The sequence below is a fragment of the Meleagris gallopavo genome, chromosome 1 (genome assembly GCF_000146605.3).
Source record: "Meleagris gallopavo isolate NT-WF06-2002-E0010 breed Aviagen turkey brand Nicholas breeding stock chromosome 1, Turkey_5.1, whole genome shotgun sequence".
Classification (NCBI taxonomy): Eukaryota; Metazoa; Chordata; class Aves; order Galliformes; family Phasianidae; genus Meleagris; species Meleagris gallopavo.
This window is the reverse complement of record NC_015011.2, coordinates 81,059,731-81,081,228: the sequence shown is the minus strand read 5'-3', so window position 1 is coordinate 81,081,228 and position 21,498 is coordinate 81,059,731. Positions and strand designations below refer to the sequence as shown.

Below are 21,498 nucleotides of genomic sequence, written 5' to 3'. Positions count from 1 at the left end.
AAAACCTCAGAAGATAAGACTGGTCTTTGTCTTCAATACTCTTCAAAAGCAAGTGCTGACTCACCCTTCCCCCCTCACCCCCCCACCTAAAGTACAGTCATGCTCTACAGAAGCAGCATTATTTTCATGGCTGGTGAGTGGGCACAAAATGCACAACTATGGCATTGTTGGAGGAAGAATCCACAGTTGAGTAAACTAGATGCACTCCTGAGCAGCTGGTGCTATGCAGTACCTTTTTAACACGTAAGAGATTTAGCTCTGCTTAGCCTATGGCTAGCCTCCTTGGCTCAGTCCTCTGCAAGAGATAGGCACTGCAGAAGGGTGCTATTTCCCCCTCTGCAAGATGAGTTATTCAACCCTCTCAGCTTGTAGCTTCCTCTCGCAATCTGCTTTTAATGCAGCCAGATGGTCTGTACTCGCCCACGCTCTGTGTGGGCACCTTCAGCTCCCTGCACTTGGATAGCACGCTCATCTGACCTGTTGGTGGTCAGGTCTGTTATCTGCCGTGGGGAGAGTGGTAGATGTTAACATTCATGGGAGGGAGGCAGCCTGGGCGTAGCAGACATCTTCAGAAAGACACTGAGTCAGTTGGGCAGCCCAGCTTGTGTGAGAAGGGAGACTTTCTGGACGACCTATCTGCTGAAACTAAAGCTTCTTGAGTTTGGGAAACTGGCCTACCCTACACTGCTTAATCAGTGGTGCTTAGCTCTGGTCCATGTTCCCTAGGAACAGACTCCAGTCTCGTGCCGTTCAGTCAGCTTCTGTTACATTGACACTGAAAACCTGGTTACACTCATTTCAGATTTGGGTTTATTAAAAATGTTCAATGCGTATACAGAGTTAAGAAAATTATCCAGTACAATGGGTAACAGTAAACTGCCACCTTTCTTGCTTTGCCCTGATGTTTTCCATATTGCCAAGCTATTTTGGAGACAACTTCACTTATCTTGTGAGGAGGGGAAAGCATTTCCAGATTCCTCTGTTATGCTACTGCTGAGAAAAGACATACTGTACCTTAGCTGCATTAGTGTATCTGCACTATGCTGCAGGTTAAGGTTAGAGTTATGAGAAACCTTCCTTTTGATTATGTCAGTTTTAGCTTATGTAAAAACAGTCTGCATTTTTCTCGTTTGAGGTATGTGTCAAGTGAAAGGACCTAGACAGACTTGCACAATGTATCTTCAAATATTACAGTAAACCAGCCTGGAAAATGTTTACATGACAGACATGAAGCAAGAGGACACAACAGAAGGGAGGGATGCCATCCAGAGAGGCCTAGACATGCTTGAGAAAGGGGCACATTAGAATCTAAGGAAGTTTAACAAGGCCAAGTGCGACGTTTTGCATTTGGAGGGAGACAATCCCATATACAAGTACAGACTAGGAGGAGAACTCCTTCTAGTTCTTCCTGGGAGGAAGGACTTGGGAGTCCTGATGGACAAAAGGCTAGACATGAGCCATTGGTGTGTGCTTGCAGCCCAAAAGGCCAATGAAATCCTGGGCTGCACCAAAAGAGGAATGGCCAGTAGAGAGAGGGAGGGGATTGTTCCCCTCTGCTGTGCACTCATGAGAGCCCATCTGCTGTACTGTGTCTAAGCCTGGGGACCCCAGTATAAGGATGTGGAGCTGTTGGAGCAGGTCCTGAGGAGGGCCATGAAGATAATCAAATGGCTGGAGCACCTCCCTGTGAAAGAAGGTTGAGGGAGTTTGGCTTGTTTAGCTCAGAGTAAGGAAGGCTCTGGGGAGACCTCATTGTGTTCTTCCAGAAAGGGAGCTTAAAAGCAGGAGGGAGGACTGACTTTTTACACATCTGATAGCGATAGGACAAGGGGTAATGGCTTTAAACTAAAAGATGGTAGATTTAGGTTAGATGGTAGGAAGAATTTTTTTTTTTTTTTACTCAGAGGGTGATGAGGTACTGCCACAGGCTGCCCAGAGAGGTTGTGGATGCCCCATCTCTGGAGATATACAAGGCCAGGTTGGCTAGGATTCTGGGCAGCCAGATGTGGTGGTTGGCAGGGGGTTGGAACTAGATGATCTTAGAATGGCTTAGGTTAGAGGGGATCTTTATCATAAGAGGTTCATAAACCTGGAATAACCACTTGCCACCAAACTCAAAGCGTCATGCCTCTGAACTGGACAGCACTACAAACTAGACAGTCATTGTAAAAGTCCAGTTTTTAGACTATCCATATGTGATGCTGTGACCTAGTCTGTTAGTAAATAGGATTTGCACAAACAGCTCTTTCTTCTCCTCCCATCCAAACTTCCTTGGCACAATTAGCTAAAATTTGTTCTTTGTGTGGCCAAGTTCACAGCAGTTGTTAGCAGGGATCAGCTGATAGTCAAGTCTGTTTGCTCTCTGGTCAATTTGTCGTTCTGTGGAGTACTGGCAACAGAAAAGCACCAAGGTTTCTGCTTAATAGGTACATCTCAGTTCTCCACTTCCTGAGCTGGGGGTGGATTAGTGTCAGGGCTGCAGCTTTTGAGTGCACAAATGGTCTCAGCTTGAAATGCTGTGGCTACTTAGGCCTTGCTGCTACCAGCCCATAAATCCCTATGGAGACTTCATGTTGTGAGGATCTTATGGGGAAGAACTCAAGTCCAAAGTAAAAATATCAAACTAGGTTCCATATATACTTCCTTTGGCCCCAGGGAACTTGCTTTGGCTGTAAGATTACCATTTGCACTGAACAGAACTTCATCTTGAATTTGTTTCAGCTGGAAGAAAGATAACACTGAACAGAATGAGACCTTTTGTCCATTTCCCCAGTCTCCTTTCAGTTTCTTCTGTCATGCTTGGAAGTCAGGAAGAATTTCAGCCACCCTCCTTCGTAGCTGGTTCCTCCTTTCTTCTCTCTCTCTTTCCTTTTTCATCAGTAGTGGGTACTGCCTCCAAGCCTTGAATGCATCAAACGTGAGTCTCCTGAAAGAAATTAAGAACGTAAAGAACAGAGTCCCTAGATGTGTGCTTAGAGGACCAGATAAAAGATGATCTCTATTTGAGGGGAAATTCCCCTGAAATACCTGTGGGATTTGATCTTTCTGTAGCTAGTTAGAACTGTGACACCTTGAACGTGTACATGTATACCATTTCATTGATATGTCAGTCATCCCAGGGAAAAATAACACATTGCCATTCTCCATCCCTCTCCCGCAAGGATTTTGCTCTTCTCTCTGACAAGACTCATTAGCTTGTGTGTGCTCAGCGCTCTGAAGACAAAAGACGTTTCTTAAAGAATAAGAATAAACAAGGTCTCTGAAAGCAACTTATTCAGGAGAAGCGTGAATGGAAAATATGGGTTTGTTCAGTCCAGATCAACTATGTGAGAACACAGACAGTTGGACTCCATTTCTTATCTGAGTTTAAGCACCCCACCAATGTACTTTGCTCTGGGTTCCCACATGCTCTATGGAGAGCAACCATCCCTTTTAAGGAACAGCTCACTGCTGAGCTCTGAACTGCCTGCTGCCAACCACTGGAGGAAGAGGTGATGAGGCAAACCATGTGACTATGCTCCTAACGCAGGTCACGCTGTAGAATCAATCCAGACTCTTCCTGCATCTGAATTCTCCTTGACTCCTCCAGTTTGATGGTTTGTTGAGTTAAACCACGCCTTGTTCTGACCCTACTGACTTAGCAAGTTAGAACAGCTTCACTATATTATGTAAGAGGTGATCCTGGCAGATCCTGTTTGAGGTGTACAAGAGTACATCCCTATCGGTGACTGTGTGACTGACATACGTTTATGGTCAGGTAGGTAAGCATGTTTCTGTTTTCTGCTGCACTTTGACAGTAGTTTTTTTCTTCCTGTTAAAATGCACAGTTGATGCAGTTGTGGGACAATGAGTGAAATGGCTGCATCTAGCTCCAATTGTGATCGGTAGAACTGTTTGCTGTGTTTTTTCCTGTCAAATCAGGCTCATGACGGCAGAAACAGAATGATTCCCTAAGTAGGGTTTCTAGTTAATCAACTCTGAATTTGTAAACCAAATCATTCACTGTGGACAAAACAATATAATGTAATTCCTGCACAATCATTGCTTGGTATAACTGTACTTAGAGATTTTCTGAGTTTAGAGGAAGCTGCATGGCCCAATCTGCTAATTAGCTTAGAAAGTTTCAACCACTTAACTGCTTTCACTGTATTTTCTTCCAGCAGGTTTAAAAGTCCTGCAAAGGATATGACTAAACTTCCTTTTCTGGGCTGTATGGACTTTTTTTTTTGTTGTTTTCTTTTTTTACTATAAATCTCTGCTGATGTTGTTCTCATATCACAGAAACAAAATACCAGCAGTATATAACTTACTTCACATAATCTTGGGGAGAAGATCATTGCCCCATCAAAAGCAGAGTCTCTAAAATATTATGTGGGTGGAATTATTATGTGGGTGGAATTAAACCTGTGTATAAAAAAAACCTGCTGGTAAGGGAATGTGCTTACTTGTTCCAGTGTTCAGTAGCAATCTTCAGCTTCTCCCTTAAGGTGCTTTTTTCCTCCATGGTCAGATCAAACCACGCCCACAAACACTTCCTCTTGAGGCAGACTGCATGGAAAGCACTTGCTTTCTTCTCCAGAGTGGAGAGGTGATCTTTGTACTGGAGAAGGAAGACAGAAGGAGGTAAGAATGGCAGCTTCTTCACAATTCCCCATCCCAATAAACACATACAGAGCAGCACTGAGACAGTGGCTGTAAAAGGTAACAGGAACAGGAGTCGGATGGAAATCAGTGGGTAACAGGGATAGAGTGTTTAAAGGTGGGTGTGGGGATTGTAGGAGTGTCCTAAACTGAAGAGAATGATGGAGAGTGTAGAGCTGAAAGAAGGTCTTTGAGGAAGGGAATGGTGGTGCTGGAACGAGGACAGCATAACCCAGCAAAGGCTGGACTGCAGGTCTGTAAACAAGTGTGTGACGATGGGAAAGTATGGCAGCAGCAGGCTCCCTTGGTGTTGTTTCTCTGTTGTGGAGAAGGCAAACCTTTAGCCAGTTCCTGAAGCACCATCTGATCAACGTGTGAGAGAAGAAGCCCTCAGCCTGAGACACCTTCTCCATGAGTCTCTCCTGGGTGTGCTGGAACCAACTCATCAGGCATTTCCTCTGCAGACTTGAGCAGTAGTGCCTTTGGGCCACCTGAACAAAGGCAACAGCAAAGGCAGCTGGTTACTTGAAATAGTGTGAGTATCCTGAAAACCAGATACAATATTATATTACCCCAGCTCTTGGGGACCCCTAAACTGCAGTTGTCTGACAACTGGAGCAACTTGCATGTTAAGTTCCCAAAAGCAGGAAATGCTGAGTCTTTCCTAGATAAAATCCTTCTGAATTTGATACACAGTTTGACCTGTTGTGGAGCAGAGGCATTGCCTAGCAATTTAGTCTAACCCAATCCTTAACGCTGAACAGCAGGACAGACTTTCAGAGCATCTGCTATCCCTCTACTTCTTCCCAGCTGGACACCTAAGTGAACTGGATTGAATACTGTAAGTAGCTCCTGTGACTTAAAATGGAAGCTTGCCAGTTTAGCCATGAAATCTTCAGGATACAGTTGAGTGTTATTAGTCTACCACTGATAAGGCATGCCAACTCAGTCACGTACAGAAATGTTTCATTATCAAGATGTATGTGTCAGGATCTCAGAAGCTACTAGTTATTCTGCACTGAAGGTGTGGCAAGGCTAGTACAGGTGACTTTTGGTCACTTGGATTATCACTTGTGTCTTACCTCAAACAGTGCCCCACACTGTGCCAGCACTGCTGCCAGGGAGAATGAAACTCCTAGTAATGGGCTGGCATTAACTAAATACAATGGCTTGGCAGTATCTTACTAACTAGCTTTGCTGTGATCTGTGCTGCAAAAGAACTGACAGGCTCAAATCATATGACTTCAATTTTATTTTTTTGCTTTATATTTTTTGGGGGGGCTAAACTAACTTCTACTGTGTTACTGGCATTGAGTTAAGTGGCAGTTAATATTGCAGGCAAGTGTAAGCTAACAAAAGATGATTTTTCATTAGATTGAGATTCATTCTTTTCACTCTCCTCTCGGCTCCTGTTTCACTAGCTATAAATGAGGACATTAAAAAAACCCACAAGCGTGACCTTTCATGATTATTGTCATATGAGTTCATTTAAAGCCCCAATGTAGGGCAGAGTGTGCAAGAATTTTTGCTTTGTCCTAAAAGCCCATTAAGGTTTCTGCCACATCTATTCTTTTTCCCTTCCTCCCACGGCACCAGACCTTTCCTTTATTCACAGTGCTTACCATTATGTTTTCCATGGCCTGCTCCCTTAGCTTCTTCCATGGGACTATTCCCAGTTTTCTCAGTAGGGCCTTCTCATAATGATCTCTGGCCTTTTTCTGGAGCTGTTGCTCTTTCTCCAGCCTTCTCTGCTTCTCCAGCTCTTTCTACAATATGAAGAGCAGTAGTTTTAATTCAGTCTGGATGAAATGAACATTAAGGTTGTTGTGTTGGAGCTGGAGTTCCTAACAGTAAATAAGGGTCTGTATTATCTTTAGCAGTGCAAACTAGACATGAACCAGTAGAAGCAAGCAAGCTGTCTTGAAAATCCTCATGGAAGAAGTGATATACCCAGACATTTCCTTGGGCCGTATGTGAACACAGGGCCTTCCCCCAGCACTGCTGTAACAGTAACAGTCCATATAACCTGTGGCTGCCAGCAGCGCTGAGGGAACAACCTCCTCCTGCTGGGCCCTCATCAATGTGAAGAGGGGTGCTTTGGTGAGCTCAAAGGGTAGCTATCTGTGTTTATGAAACTAGACTGGAAACCTGTACAAAAATGTTTTATCCATGGAACCCATCACTTAATCTATCTTAAACACTGAAGAATAGAAGAATAGGGAAGGTATGTGGGTATTATGTAACTGTACAGTATTACTTTTGGTTGAGATACAGAGTTAAAGGTCAAACATTCTAAAACGGTCCAAGTAGAACAGTATTTATAGATTGGATTCCTGTGGGATTTCAAGTGTGGTGCTGTTTGGGTTACTAGGGCAGCTTGCTTGTAAGTAACAAGATTGATGTGGGGCTATTCCTAGGCTGCTGGATATTGCTAGCTCTAAGGAGGGGATGCTTCTCATTCTTTGGATGGAAGGTTGCCCTTCATACATCTGCCAGGCTTGTTTACTTCTAAATTGTGTGTTTGTGATTGGTATTGTTGTGTTGCTGGAGGAGCCTACAATTGGAAGAACAGCCTGAGAATAGCCCAAACACACCCCCCTCTTTGGGGGTTATGTGGCCATAGCTTAGCACTGGATGTTCAACACGTGGGACCTCTAGTCTGGCTACTGAGATGGGGACAGTACATACATCATGCATTTGGCCAACAGCCCTTCTAAAGTTGCTAGAAAGGGAGATGGTGGTGAGTTGATGCATTTGGTGCTGTGGAATGCTTCTCTACTAACAAAGACCTTTAGTTCTCAGCACTGGCTGCTGACTGAGTGCAAGTGAGTAATGGCTCTTATTCCCTATCCTTGCTGAAGTTGGAGAGACAGATAACGTTTGATCACCAGCTTCTGCTGCCTCTTCTCCTCTCGTCTTTTTTCTTGCTGAGCTTCCTTTTCCTCGGCCTCCTTCCTCTGACGTGCTTCCTCTTCAGCCTTCAGCTGGGCCTTGGAACGCATAAAATAGATACAATTTAGTTCAGTGTACGTGACCTTTTTGGAGAACACAGGCCTCTAAACTTCCCCTGGACAGGCAGTATTCTTCTAGTACTGTCTAGCATCTGAACCTCCAGAAAGAAGCAGACTTTGTCACATACTAGACACGATGCGTGCTGGACAAAGAACTGTGTGGAAGAGAGAGGAAGGAAGACTGTTCCTTTCTACTACCCGTATGTGGCAATCTTTCTTAGCCCTAGGTTAATATTCACCTATGACCCTTGTCGGTCTCAAACTGCTTTCATTCCACAAAGCTCTTGCTCTTGGCTTATGCATCAGAGGTCTAAAACCCACACCACCATGCATGATTGCAATCACTGTGTTTCCTCTAATCTCTATGATCACAACAGCAGTAGCTGAAGAAATCTAACCTAAAGCTTGTCTGCCCACCCTATGGTTAAAGCAATATCTAATGCTTGCTTAAGTTTCCAGGTATGCATGTGCATCCTTCTTGCTTGGAGAAGAAAGAAACTGGTTGTTTTAGGACCCTGGTTCTTAGCTTTCTATTCCTAATGCAAATTAGTATTAATGCTCTCAGTAACAGATTTAATTAATGCCTTGAAGCTAAGAAGGCTTCTCTGTTAGGTGTGTATCATGGAATTTCTATATTAACTATGTAAACAGTATCAGTATCTTCTCCTTTCAGCAGAGATTTGCTAGAAACCAAGGTGCAGGATTTTTACTAGGTTACACTGCATATTTTCAAGCTGCATGTGACCAGAAAGGAAAGCAGGGAAAAGAAACACCCATCATTTACAAGGTCCAATCAAATGGATCTTTGCACTCTTCCCCTCCTTGGCAAGGACAGTTAAAGTCATAAGGTAAGTGTGAAAAAGTGCTGGAGGGTGATGAGGGAGACTGCTTCTAGAATTGCAGCTGCATCAACACAAAGTGATATGTGATATGGAAAAGCTAGTGGGTTCCCTGAATACAAGTATAGCAGGAACTTTTTTTTATGTATGCTGGACATTTGCTTTCTGACAACCTGTAAAACTCCATTTAGATACTAAAGGGGTTTTTCTTGGTCCCTGGGTTTTTTTGACGTTAGAACAGCATTTCTTGTCACTGGAATAGTGTGAAAGTCTTTCATTTCTCCCACTGTCCATACCAATTTTTCCTCTTCTCTTTGTTGCTTAGCTTCTTCTAGTTTCCTCCTCCTTTCTGCCCTCTGAATTGCTCTCTCCTCCATAGCTACAGAAACAGAAACAGGAGAACATAACACAAATGAGCTATAGGTAATGGTACAAGTTTGGTGAACATAGAGGATGACCCCTATGCTGCCAGGTCCCCTTTTGACCTGGCAATGCCAGCACTAAGGAACTTGTTTTCAGCTGCCCATTAAAGCTGTCAGTGTTATGAAAAAGGAACCCACAAATCTGTACAAGACTCAGGACTGCCTCAATTAGTGTCATTCCACCTTCCTTTGTTGACAGTCACACCAATGAGGCTGGATTATGAAAGGAGCTGTGTCCAGAAGTTTCATCCCAGTATTTCCTGTTTGAGGGCCAAAGACCAAGGAACCTATTTAGCAGCAGTCACAGCAAGGTCTCCAGGAAACTCCAGCTGCTTATTTAAAGAGTGACTGCATTATAGAAAAGTGCCTCTGCCATGGTGACACACTCCCATTACTCAGTCCCATTAGTGTGAAACTACTGCTTAATTCTTCTGGAAGGTAAGTTGCAGTGCAGCAGTGTTGCTGGCTATCAGTGATGTTAGTCTGACGTGACATCACAGAACATGCAGTAGGGCTTAGAACCTGTACTTGCTTCCCTTGCAGTCACAAGCAAAGCATAAGCTGGAGCAGTCCGTAATTGGATGTCAACAGGTTACCTCGAATTCTTTTTTTCTATCAGCTGTGCCAGATTTCTCTGCCAAGGGAAAATATCTAGTAACAGCTTTGCCCTTAACTACTTATGGATCTCTAAAGAAAAGCACTTGAGTGCTTCAGAAATACTCTTACTGTCCTCAAGCTGTACAGAGCTCAAAGAAATCAGAGTGATGGCTTGCACTAAGAAGCATGGGAACTGAACACAGTCAGTTGTAATGAAAGGTATCTATTAATGCCTAGCCATCATAGCCAAAATTGCTCTGGAGATTCTCAAGACTGTTGAAACATCACATACCAGACAATCTTTTCTGCAGACTGTGACCACCGCTAGGTTAATATGGAAAAAGGTAAGTTAAGGACATAGCAGAACCTGATCTTAATATACCCTATGAAAGGCTGTGTTGCATGTGTAACGTGTGCATGCTGTTCCAGTATGGCCAGAGATGCGGAGATAACTCACAGAAGACAGGCATCTGGTGCTTCTTCTCCAGCCTACCATTGTCTCTCAAAATCTTAAGTAGGTACTTAATTTCCCTGGAAATTCTTAATACTTGTGTCAAGTTAAATTAAAATGAGAAGTTAGCTTAAGTGTTACTTGAATGTGCAGTGAAGGGAATGATAGCAAAATAACTTGTAGAGCTTCTTTGAAGAGATTGTTTCTAGTCTGACAAGACTCAGATGTTAGGTAACAGCTGCTACAGCATACTGAGCAAGGGCTTGCAGTAGCCTAAGTTCTATAGATGCCTGCCTTAGCCATGAAAACAGCTTACTCTCTCCCAGGGGTGGCCAGGCTAGTTAAAAGTATTGAGTTTTACTTGCATACTGTTCTCAACCAGCTGTTGAGGTAAATAAACACAAGTTTACATGAGTTTTTGAGAAAAGTAACCTAGAATGGTCTTTGCTGCCTAGAAAAATACCTTTCACTATGGGATGAGCTGACCTCTTGCCTTGCGTTGCTGCCTTTGTGTTCTCTGGCTCACAAGAAACCGGTAGACTATGAAAAGAAAGAGAAAAGAAATTCATCAATAAATATGGTCAAATGTTGTCTCAAGCCTCCCACCTATGACTGAGATACAGGCCTTACAGTTTCTATTCTCCACTGTGCTGCATTTTCATTGTAGGTCCCTGATATACCTTTCTTCTGCCCAAAATGCGATTAACGATGCATTCTTACAAAAGAGATGAGTACCCAGAGCTGTTGCATATTCTGAAATACTGAGTATGACAATCTCTCTCCCAACTATGTAAATCCATACTGCTACTGTGTGTAACACTAGTGTTGCTTCTTCTAAGTAGACCTTGTACCAATCATGTGCTGTCAAGTAATTGCAAAAACAGAGGATGGAGATCTGTGGCCAGACTGATACTGCTTGAGGCTGTCACTGCTAAGAGGAACAGCAGATAGCACTAATATGATGGAAATATTCCTGTCAATTTGTGTTTCTACTTGAGTAGGGATGAAACGTGATGACTAATTGAGCCTGCTTTATCTAGGACCTGTACCTCAAAGGGGTTGTAGTCTGGCATCTGGATTGTTTTCTGCTTTTCAGTATTTTCTCCCTGGTTTGTGAAGCAGAGTCAAGTGCCTGGGTTGCCGCTGTGGCTTGCACTGCCTCTTCTTTTGCTCTGCTCAGCCTCTGATTTTCTTGCAGTTCAAGGATCAGCTCTTGCTGTTTCTGAAGCTGCCGCTTCTGCTCCTCAATCACATGTTGCTGGAAGGTGTGACGGTACTCAAAACAGCTACCGTAAGCAGGAGCTGTCTTTGGTCTGGGTGCTTGAAACTGCTTGGGAAGACCAGCTATTTCATTTCTGTACATAACCTGGTCCTGGGCACTCAGGGCTGCATGTTTGAGGGTGATCTGCCAGGCAAACTTGGGTTTTCTATAAGAATGAGATGTGTGAGCAGCATCCCCACAAGAGTGGTCTCTGGTCTGGTCAGGCTCTTCCTGCATGAGGCATGTTTTGGTTGGCTGGGGAAGGGGGGTGGGAAAAAAACAAACAAACAAACAAGAAGGAAGATTTGGCATTAATTAAAAGCAAGCTTTCTTCTGCCTGTGATACACAGTATTACTTTAATGAAAATCTAGCAAGATTCCTGATAAGTAGAACAATCTCAGCCGTGCAATCTTTATCTAGTTCCTAGCCAGGGCAGAGGGGCCTGGTTATGCACAAAATGGGAGGATGTTGGGGAAAAACTATTTTAAGAAGCTCTGTGCCATTTCTCTGCAAGGAGGAAATCCCGGTCAGGGAAGAGTTCTGGCAGAAATATATCTCTATTTTGTTAGGGAGCACAGTGTGGGACGACTGATTTCTCAGGGGTTAGCTCATCTCTCAATTACCACACTCTCTTTTGGACTTTGCTGTCTCTTTTCAATGCTCAGACTGAGGCAAAACAGTTGTTGAAAATGAAATACGAGTGATCTACAAGGCTGATCTACTTGACAGCTCCCTTTCAGATGGGAGAATATTCTACAAAGGGCAGCTACATTTTGCCTCTTCTCCAGATTTGATCAAATATTACCATGAAACTGGTTCATGGTGAGGAATCAGGCTGTGCCTCCTCTGGCACCAGTTTTTATTCCAGAAGAGGCATGAGATACCTGATTTGCTTACTGATTTCTAGGTCAAACTCCAAATTTGGTCCCATCCTTCCAGCACAACCTTTATACAAGCATCCAAAGGAAAGTACTTACCTACTGTGATAATATAAACACAATAGAAAATCAGATTTCACTGACACTCGAGCAAATGAAAAGCTTGACTTGTAAAATGCGTGAATGTGTCAGCTTTCATATGGGTCCTGCCCTGTAGGTTTTACAGACAGAAAGGAAAGGCAGGCTCTGATCCAACAAAAGAGAAATTTAAGGAAGCAACCTCTGATTCTCCCATCTCCTTGTGATGTGCATTACCCTTAGATACTCACTGACACCTTTTTTTTTCCCCACACTTCTGAAAAGCCAGAGCGCTGTACTGACATGACAAAAATCTCTTGTCATGCAGTCAAGTGTTATTCTTTTTCAGTCTAAGCAGGCATTAAAGATGTAACTAATCTCTCAGCAAAAGTGATCTGGGGGTGGGACTGCGACTCACAGTACATGAAGGGTTGTTCTCTGGCAGCATAAGAAATTAGTTATTTTTAAAACTCATCCACTGTCCTTCACAGTTGCCTCTGCTCTTTAACAGCTTCCCTCCTGAACAGTTGTAGGTAGGTACTGGGAGGTCACCCTGGACAAGAAGCCTTCCCCTGGAACAGCGTGCTTTTTATTTCAGATTGCACAGAAATACTTTGTGAATGTACTGGAACGCCAACAGACAAAATCACACACAAGACTTTACCTCGTCTTGCTGCAAAACTTGATGCTGGTTTACTTTGGCTGTCTCAGACTTGCTAACCTCCAGTGTTCTGTTCAAGCCACTCTTCCCCAGTGACACTGTCTCCAACAGCTGTGCCATCTTCCTCTTCGTCTCCTCTCTCTTGAGCTGCAGCTCTCTCTTTTCTGCTTCTGCTTGGCTCCAGCGCTGCCATGCCAGAAAGCAGCAGCGCAAAAGCCGCCGCTGGTTATGCTCTGCCGACAGTTGGTTTTTCCTGAATGAGAAAGCGTTTATGTTATGATAGGAGTGAGGCATCTGCCAAAGCCCACCTGGAACAACTGTATTGAGTACAGCAGGCCAGGCCGTGTCATCAGGCTCCCGAGTCTTTTTGTTATTTAACTCTGGAGGCCTTCCGAAGCTGTGCTGTTTCTCCAAGGAGGAATGGGAGGGCAGAGGTAATGCCCATTACTTTGAAGCAAATCTCCCTTCCTGACATTTTGCATTTTCCTGTCATCCTTGGGCAGCAGAATAGGTGCTAAAGAGGCATTCTGTTTCCCTGCCAGCTGCAGAGAGGGGGAAGCACCAGTGCCTTGCCACACAGCCTCCCAGGGCCTCTGCAAGAACAGAATTTTCCCCTACGGACAGGGAATTCATCCAACAGCCTCTTTGAAGAAAGGTACTGGGCAAAATGATTTTGACTATAATACCACTGAGTAGGAGATAAGCCATATTTATTCCTGATTAATATATTTTTAATGTTAGCCGGGGGCCCCGAGCCAGCCAGAGTGAGATTTCCAGGAAAGATACCTAGAGAGAATGAGTTACAGACTTGTTGAACAGTGCTCTTTTTTTTCTCTGCTTTCTTTTGCATCTGTGCCACAGGGCCTCTAGAAGACTGTAGGCAATGTAGCAGTTTTCTCAACAAGCTACCGTTTTCCTTCTGTTGCCTAACAACCCTCTGATCACCAGCTAGAATACTTGCAGTAGGAGGAATTTCAGTGTAGGGTCACTACCTGTTTTGATCTTGCAGATAAACTTCTAATTGCTGTGTTTCCCGCTCTACTTTCTGGGCCCATGTGTAGTTTCTCCATGCTCGCAGGACCTTCTGTTGGCACTTCCAGTCAGCAAGAGCTCTGGCTTTCTCCATTTTAATTCTGTGCTCCAGAATGAGTCTGAACCAAGCAGAGAAATGCTGCTGCATGCACTGCATGGGAAAGATTAAAAAAAAAAAACGAACAACAGTGAGCAAGATATTGACCAACACAAATGCCAATCCTTTCTCCATCATTCCCCTTGTCTGACTTTGCTTTTGAGATTTATTTATTTTTTTTAATAATTCCCACTCCCTACAAATACCTTGAGGGTAAATATAAATAATGCAGTACAAATGTAGCCTAATGCAAAAAGTGGGCTAGAAATATCACGGGGCTCAATGCTTTTGAGTGAAATGCTCTCAGTTCACAAAATGTAAAGGAATAAAATGAGTAAGGAATATGGAAACAATTTCCAGAAACAAGAAAGATGTTCAAATATTTAGAAAATGTCAAAGATTCCATAGGCAAGGATGCATCTGAAAGCAGTCAGCAACTAGTCCATGGATATATTTGATTTTTTTTTTTTAACTTAGACAAAAATCGAGATACTTCCTAGTGTAGATTTATAACATGACCTAAGCTCACCTTTGTTCCAGAAGGAAGCAAAACCATTCCTCTATTATGTAATTAGAGTCGCTGCCTGTGGGGGTGATTTACATTGTACAGAACAGAAATTTGCTATCTAATCTCTCCATAATTCTAGCCCTGCCACTGCAGACAGTGCTCATTTGATCCTTCAAGTGGGTCAAGTCACAGGACTCAGCTGTTCCCCTTTTGTGATAATGCCTTGTATTAATTGCATTCTTCTCGGTCACTGAAATCTCCAAGTGGTGACTTAGAAAAGGACAAAATGTCAAAGCATTAGCTATTTCTTTTTGCTGTAAGAAAATAATCAGAATCGCTAGTGCCTAGCTCAGCTAAACAGTGGCTTTTCACATTACGCCAGCTCTGAACTGTTCTGCAGTTTCATTTAGGCTTATCTTCACAACTTCAACTGTGCTGGAAGGAGACTGTGTACTGCTAAACAGCAGCCAAGCTTGAAGTTGGTGTATGAGTAGATGAAGTAAGCTGGGGGAATAATCACTGTAAAAGCTATGGGATTCTTTGATTGTGGGGGAAAAAATAGATGATGTTAATTATGACTGCTCTTTCTTAATTAAGAACGTTTGATGATGGATGGCATTCATACCTGAACATGGGAAAGTTTATCTCCTTTGCTGAAACTATCCATATAAGATTATTCAGTACAAAAATATCTCTTTAATTACAAGGATGTGATACAAATAGATATTTAACCCACAGCTGGCTGCAGTATCACAAATGAGCAGGTGCATCCCTGTTCCTTTTTTATAAGCTCTCAGGATGATGACATTAAGAAATACAAAGGATAATGTTGGAAATCCCCACATTTATATACCTATCTTGGTAAGATAGTGTAGTTGATTTTGGATGGAAAGCACTCCTATGGTTTAGCTACCAATTAAGTGAGTTACTATGGTTTTTCATCCAATCAGTTTCTTTGATCTCCCAATCACAGGTTGGTGGGTTCAGGATTCCAGGAGACTTGTGTTTTTATTTCCCTTCAGTTTTGAGATATTTTTGAAAACAGGGTATTAACAGTCAATAACAAAGGTAAAAGAAATAGCTTCCTACTAAGGATTATTGAACTCTGCATGATTGTCCCAAGCTGTTGCAATACTGCAGAATATCCTCCTGGCCCTAGTGGGAGTGGATCCTCAAGGAAGCTGTTAGTCTAGATATAGTGGCATGCTTCAACTCTTAGAGACACAGCTCAAGTCAGCCTAAACCCTCAGTACTTCTCTTTCCTACTCCTTGTTCCTCTACTAGGGTTTTCAAGGCAATCTTTATCTTTCTCATACCCTTTTGCATCACTACTCCCGCTCCTTTTACTTCCTTCCTGCAGCTGTTCTGAATGTGACATCTTTTCCACATTTTTAAGCAAAATCTCCCACAGGGTACACTTGAGAGCCAGATGCAGTGGGTATGGGGGATCAAGATTTCTTGCTCCTAGTTTTACTTCTCACCCTGGTCTTCTACTTTGCTGATATCCCAAGCAGAACTTGGAAAACTTAAAAGAGATTTGATAACCAGGACTTTTTATTTCAATTTTGCAAAGAGTAGCTGAAGGCAGGTAGTTCAGAGGCTTAGATAAAAGGATGGAGATGCTTACTCTCTGTTTGTTAGTGTGAATTCTGCTCAGCAGCTCCTGAACCCTCCTCTGTTTCTCCTTTCCTTGCTCTTCTTTCTTCGGGTCCATGGGTGGTGACACGTTAATAGATACCTCCTGCATTGACAGTTTCTGGCTTTTTTCTCGTTCCCTTTTCTGTTCCCTGCAAAGTGAGCAAACATTGAGATCTAATACAATGAAGAAAACACTATAGTACAGATCTTACTCCACTTTTCGTCAATCTGATGATTGAAGAAAGTGACCAGTAGCACTTAGAAAGCTGCTATTTAACTCAGTCTTTATAGAGAACAGCACCAGTCAAGGTTTGGGATCCCAATGATTATGCAGTCTGGAGCCAAAAATAAAATTTCCAAAATAAAACATGAATTTCCAAAATAAAACATGAAGAAGAAACTAAAAAAAGCTCAAAAATGGAACTGTATGAGAAGAATTACGATGTTAGGGCTGCCTGAGTAAATAAATGGCATCTCTACAGGTCACATCTCTGTGGCAATCCAAGCTCAGCTGAAGCAAAGAACATCTCTCTGCAGAATTCTTAGCCAAGAACGTAATTTATACTCTTATAGGAGAAAAGGTCGATTAAGTGATAGGTTTTCAACATAGACTATTGTAGGTAGGCCAGCATTTCATTCATTTACTTTAATATACTGGCTTTCATGCTGTATCAAACACTAATAAGGCTAGCTATGGCTGTGAAATTAATGGAGAATGCATGGTATTGCAAACACACTCCTGCTTTGTGCTTCTGTCTACATAACGGTAATGGCTGGAGGGAGTCTAACAACATCTTTAGCCCGTCTTCTCTCTAACGATAAGTTCTGCCACTGAAGTATCAGAGGGATAAAAGGTTTGGGGAGTGTTTGAAGACAGAGTAACTGAAAATGTTTCCTTTGGGACCACCACTTCTCTTACGTTTACCTGAAGAAGCTAAAAAGAGTTGCTCTTCCATATGGTGCTTTCTATGTCCCTCCCCCCCTTACATTCTCCATGCTTCTGCCATAGTTTGCCTCTTCTCAGCCATTTCCTTTCGTAGCTTCACCATTTCCCTCCGGATCTCCTCCTCCTCCTTTTTTGCCTTCAGAGCCTTCCTTCTGTCCTCCTCCTGTATTTGAAGCTTGGCCTCACACAGAATGGCTTTCCTCAGAGCCTTTTCTTGTCTCTGAAGCTCTAATGCCTTCTGACGCCTCAGTCGATTTTCTTTTACCTGGGAAGGAGGACATTGGCAAAAATCAAAACAGGTGAGAACGCCTCAAGAATTTGAGCTTCAGTGCGAATTAACAGGGTGAGAAGCATGCTACCCAATCTGTAGCTGGCAGTGATTGAACTGGTTGTTTTGAGACCACCAAAAAACTCAAAAGTTCAAAAGAGTGGTATTAAACCAGCATTACTTGATGGGAGCATACTCAGAAGTGAGAGTCATGTTGGCTTCTGTCAGTCTTCAGAAAGGAGGAAAACCTGAATAGATGAAATAGTGAAAGTTCACCTGAACGGTGAAAGCTGCCCATGAAGGCTACTGTGAATGGCTAACATGCAAGCTGAAGCACAGTAACTTTTCAGCTAAATCCTGGAAGAGTATTGCAGTTTATCTGCCTCCAACTCAGGGATTTTTGTGCTCTAGGAGAGACTACCTAACAAGTATCACTGAGCATTTACTCTAATCCTATAATCTTCAGTCTTATTGCTTTTAACTGTGCTGCTTTGCATACACACCTGCTTGTGTCTGAGCTCCATGGTTATTCGTGGATCTGCAGGTTTTTGCTTTCCCCTGATGTCTTCAAGTCTAAGGTTTTCCGCTATCCCACAGTTCACAACTTCACTCTGCAAAAGATGCTGTAGGTACTCTTGGACAGAAGAACTTTCCAATTCATGTTCCAGATAGTTGTACAAGTCTGAAATGAGGAATTCAGATTATCTCAAGCTAGTCTGAAATGAATAAATCCCTGCATCAGATTACAAAGCCTAATATAATTAAAGGGATCACTTTTTCCAGACAGTCAATGCATTTCTGATGAAAGCAGACATACTGACTGCACTCTATGTATCCCCAACGAGGATTAATCTAGTGTATTCCACCGCATGCACTACAGCAATAACAACATTTTGTCCAATTTTTACTGCCTTGCCTCCAAGCATCTCAAATTGCTGTATAAAACTGACAGGCCTTGAACATATCCACAAACAACAGAAATATAATTTCTCTTTTACAAGGGAGACATCACATCTTTATGAGGTACATTTGGACAGCCCTAAGGCCAGCTGCTTTAAGAGCTGGGAGAGAGAAATCTTCACCCATAATGTGACTTGCACCTGTCAGTCCGAAAGCCACGAGGCCCATCTCCCTTCCCCAGTATGTCCTCTACAAATGAGCCAAGAGCTGTTTTGCTGTGCTCTCACCATCAAACCGCTTATACTTTAGAAGGGCTGAAGGATTTTCCGGGACAGCGCCAACTTCTGCTTCTCCATCACTCGTCAGCTGCAGTTGCAGTTTGGACTTAGTCCAGTTACTGAGCAGTTCTCGGGCTATTGCAAAGAAAGAGACTGATGACTTGAAAAATATACAGGTAAGTGCCAACTTGCAAAACTCTTTCTCTGGGACAGTTATATCACATGCTCAGAAAACATTCTAAAATGACTGAAAGCTGATCTACAATAGAAAATGGAATAGGACTAATAATCCTGTTCTCATATTCTTGATCTATAAAAGAATAGGACTGTGGCAAACTTCTTCCCTGTCACACGTATCACAAATTAATTCTTTTGCACCTCATATTTTCCTACAAAATTCTTTGGACATCTAGATCACCCCAGTGAACGCAATACCATTTATCAAGGAGAGAAAACGCACACAAAGTAATTCCTATCTCAGATAGCTTTACAGTGTTTCACCACTGCACTTGCAGGCACTTAAGATTTTTTCCATGTGTACAGCCAATGTTGTCATACATTAAATACAAAAAGAATCACCGTTGGGACAAATATTTGCTCCAAGTGTACAGGTTAACCTTTGCAAATACCACAGCTCCAGTAACATCTGTTAAGTCTAGATTAAAAATCTGTCACACGGCAAGCGTCAGTAGGGACTGTCTTTATTCAGAAGACTGCAACTTAACTACAGGGATGCATCCATGATGGATTTGCTGCTCCTCAATGAGATGCCAAATACACAATAGGATATAAAGCTCTTCTGCAGGCTTTATTTGCATCTCCACTCCTGTGTAGAAAAATGTAAAACATCCTTTTTTCAGAACTCCTAGTCAAAGCAAGGACAGTTAATGTGAGTGTTGCCTCAACGAGCCACCTGTTCTCACTGCATGGGTGTCTGGGCTGTTCCTGAAGCAGAACACAGTAAACAAACCACAAGGCATCAGGAGCAGCTGCATTAGTGGAACCATCCATGAGGTGAAGATGGGCAAAGGGCAGGAATCTTGCCAGCTGCTGCAGTGCAGGTCACACCTATAACAGGAGTGTAAAAGGAGGAAGCAGATGCTCTAAATCTCTAGTTCTAACTCAAAATGGTGATATTCCAAGCAAACCTTTCTCATTCAAAGGCAAAAATGCTTTTTAAGACTTTTTTAAAAAATATATATATATTTTAAAGAAAAAATAAATATTATGTTTACTGTCCTTCAAATCACTTTTGCTTTCTCTTATAATCTATCATTTCAGCTCAGAAACAAGGAAGTATATCTGATATGAGAAAGAAGAGAGAAAAACTGCATATCACTCAGAGGAGTTATTTTTTTGACTGGGAAATATAAGCTTCTCATAACCAGAATAAATGAGTTCAGCACTTTACTTTTTCTGTACCTTTCTTTGCAAAGTGAGATACATGTAGATAATACTGTTAATTACTCTAATATCAGATTCTAGATAAATGGCTTTCAGTTGTGCTTGGAACAATCCGGTGAGGTTGACAGCTATTTTAAAAAATAAAAAACCTAGCAAAATGAACATAGAGGGACAAATAAAAACAATAAAGAAACAGGAGGAAAGCAAGAGCGCTACCGGCTCTTTAAACTGCAGATATATTTCCACTATTGATGGGAAATCATTTTATAGTGTTTTAATTTTAAATGTCAGTAAGCACTTGTGGCTGCAGACATTGCAAAGGGAGTGTTTAGTTAGTTAATTAGTAAGCAAAACTCTGCATGGGAACTAAAGCAAGCCCACAGAATTATTCATAGATGTGGAAGTTACACAGGGCCAATCCATTTTCACATTTGGCCTGCTGTCAAAAATATGCCAGCTAATTTCATCCATTTTCTTGTGGGCCAGTAACTTGTATTTGACCAGATCTTCAGAGGCAGTATTCACCCCTGTCTCGACTTGAAAATTCCAAGAGATGTGGAGTTCATCACTCTTCTAGGTCTGCTAACTGAACGATGTTGAACTCTACCAAATGATTCTTTTATGCCTTTCTTCCTTAGATGAAAGGCTCAGATCTTTACTGCCAACTGTTTCTCTTGGTCTACAGCTTCGTAACAGCCTGTCCACACCAGGGTGTTGGATCAAGAGGGGTTCATCCTAGGCAGCATATGGCTCACCTTCCATACAGGCCTCATCGTGCTCTTGCAGCTGTTCCACAGTTTCCAGCCTCACTGCAGGATCACAAAGCCCTCGTGGGTACCTCGGCTTTTGAAGGGAAAGAGCTTCAGAAACAGCATACTCAGAGGCTTGCTCCACTCGCTTTAAATTAAAGAAAGGCAAACATTTCTAAGAGTTGATGTATATTCATCAAGAGAGAACAAGCATCAGTGGGACTGTCAAACAAGGCAGTATGGCCGTTAAAAGAAAAGAGATTCTTCCTTTTGAAACACGTTTCTCCAGCTGCTCTTGATTGAGTGGAGAAATTTCACTCAGAAACGATTAAGCGATAAGCGCTCGTTTGGCAATTAGTGCCAATCACAGCCATCGGAGAGCGCGTTCAACATGCAAACACCTGCAAACCCCCTGGGGGTTGAACAAGGACTCGCTGCGTTACTGCCCTGCAACCAGCAATGAAAATTTTGTCACAGCCAATGCTGGCCAGGAAGAGTTCACACAATCCTCCTCGGTATCAGGTGGTCACAGCAGCAGCAGCAGAAAGGCTCCAGGTGCCATTTCTACCTGCGCCGTGCAGCGCTGCTCAGCAGCCGGGCTCTGCCTGACCCACAGCTCCGCGTGGAGCCGGGGCAACCCCACTTACGGCCGAGCTCCCGCGTAAGGCAGCCGAGTTACTGCACCTTCATCCAGTACTCCGCGCTGTCGGAGTCAAACCTGGCCTGGAAACAAGATAAAACAAACCTTAAAGTCATCAAAATACGAAGCGCGTCACCTGCCCGCCAAGAGCACTGACCCCGCCCCGCCCGTTAGAATCGTTGGTGCAGCCACGCTATG

At 42.9% G+C, this 21,498-nt stretch overlaps 1 protein-coding gene and 1 long non-coding RNA gene across 6 annotated transcripts; one reads left to right on the top strand and one right to left on the bottom strand.

Moving 5' to 3' along the window:
• Positions 1-793: 793 nt before the first annotated feature.
• Positions 794-21,492, bottom strand: CCDC191 (coiled-coil domain containing 191). Of its 5 annotated transcripts, none has more exons than XM_003202735.4 (16): positions 21,345-21,492; positions 20,667-20,808; positions 18,517-18,642; positions 17,833-18,011; positions 17,103-17,326; positions 16,105-16,264; positions 13,833-14,023; positions 12,844-13,093; positions 11,011-11,477; positions 10,425-10,501; positions 8,788-8,870; positions 7,530-7,631; positions 6,264-6,407; positions 4,980-5,132; positions 4,446-4,600; positions 794-2,926 (listed from the first exon to the last, which is right to left on the bottom strand). In XM_003202735.4, the coding sequence occupies exons 1-16, from the start codon at positions 21,414-21,416 to the stop codon at positions 2,794-2,796; spliced, it is 2,658 nt and encodes an 885-aa protein (XP_003202783.1). In that variant the 5' UTR covers positions 21,417-21,492; the 3' UTR covers positions 794-2,793. The 5 variants fall into 5 exon arrangements, with proteins under 5 accessions (XP_003202783.1, XP_031411899.1, XP_031411904.1 ...); XM_031556039.1 differs by having other exon boundaries at positions 20,667-20,754; XM_031556044.1 differs by having other exon boundaries at positions 21,406-21,492.
• Positions 2,920-18,530, top strand: LOC116217283. Its single transcript, XR_004161632.1, has 3 exons — positions 2,920-3,757; positions 4,511-4,623; positions 18,331-18,530. It is a non-coding gene; the product is annotated as an uncharacterized LOC116217283 (long non-coding RNA).
• Positions 21,493-21,498: the final 6 nt, after the last annotated feature.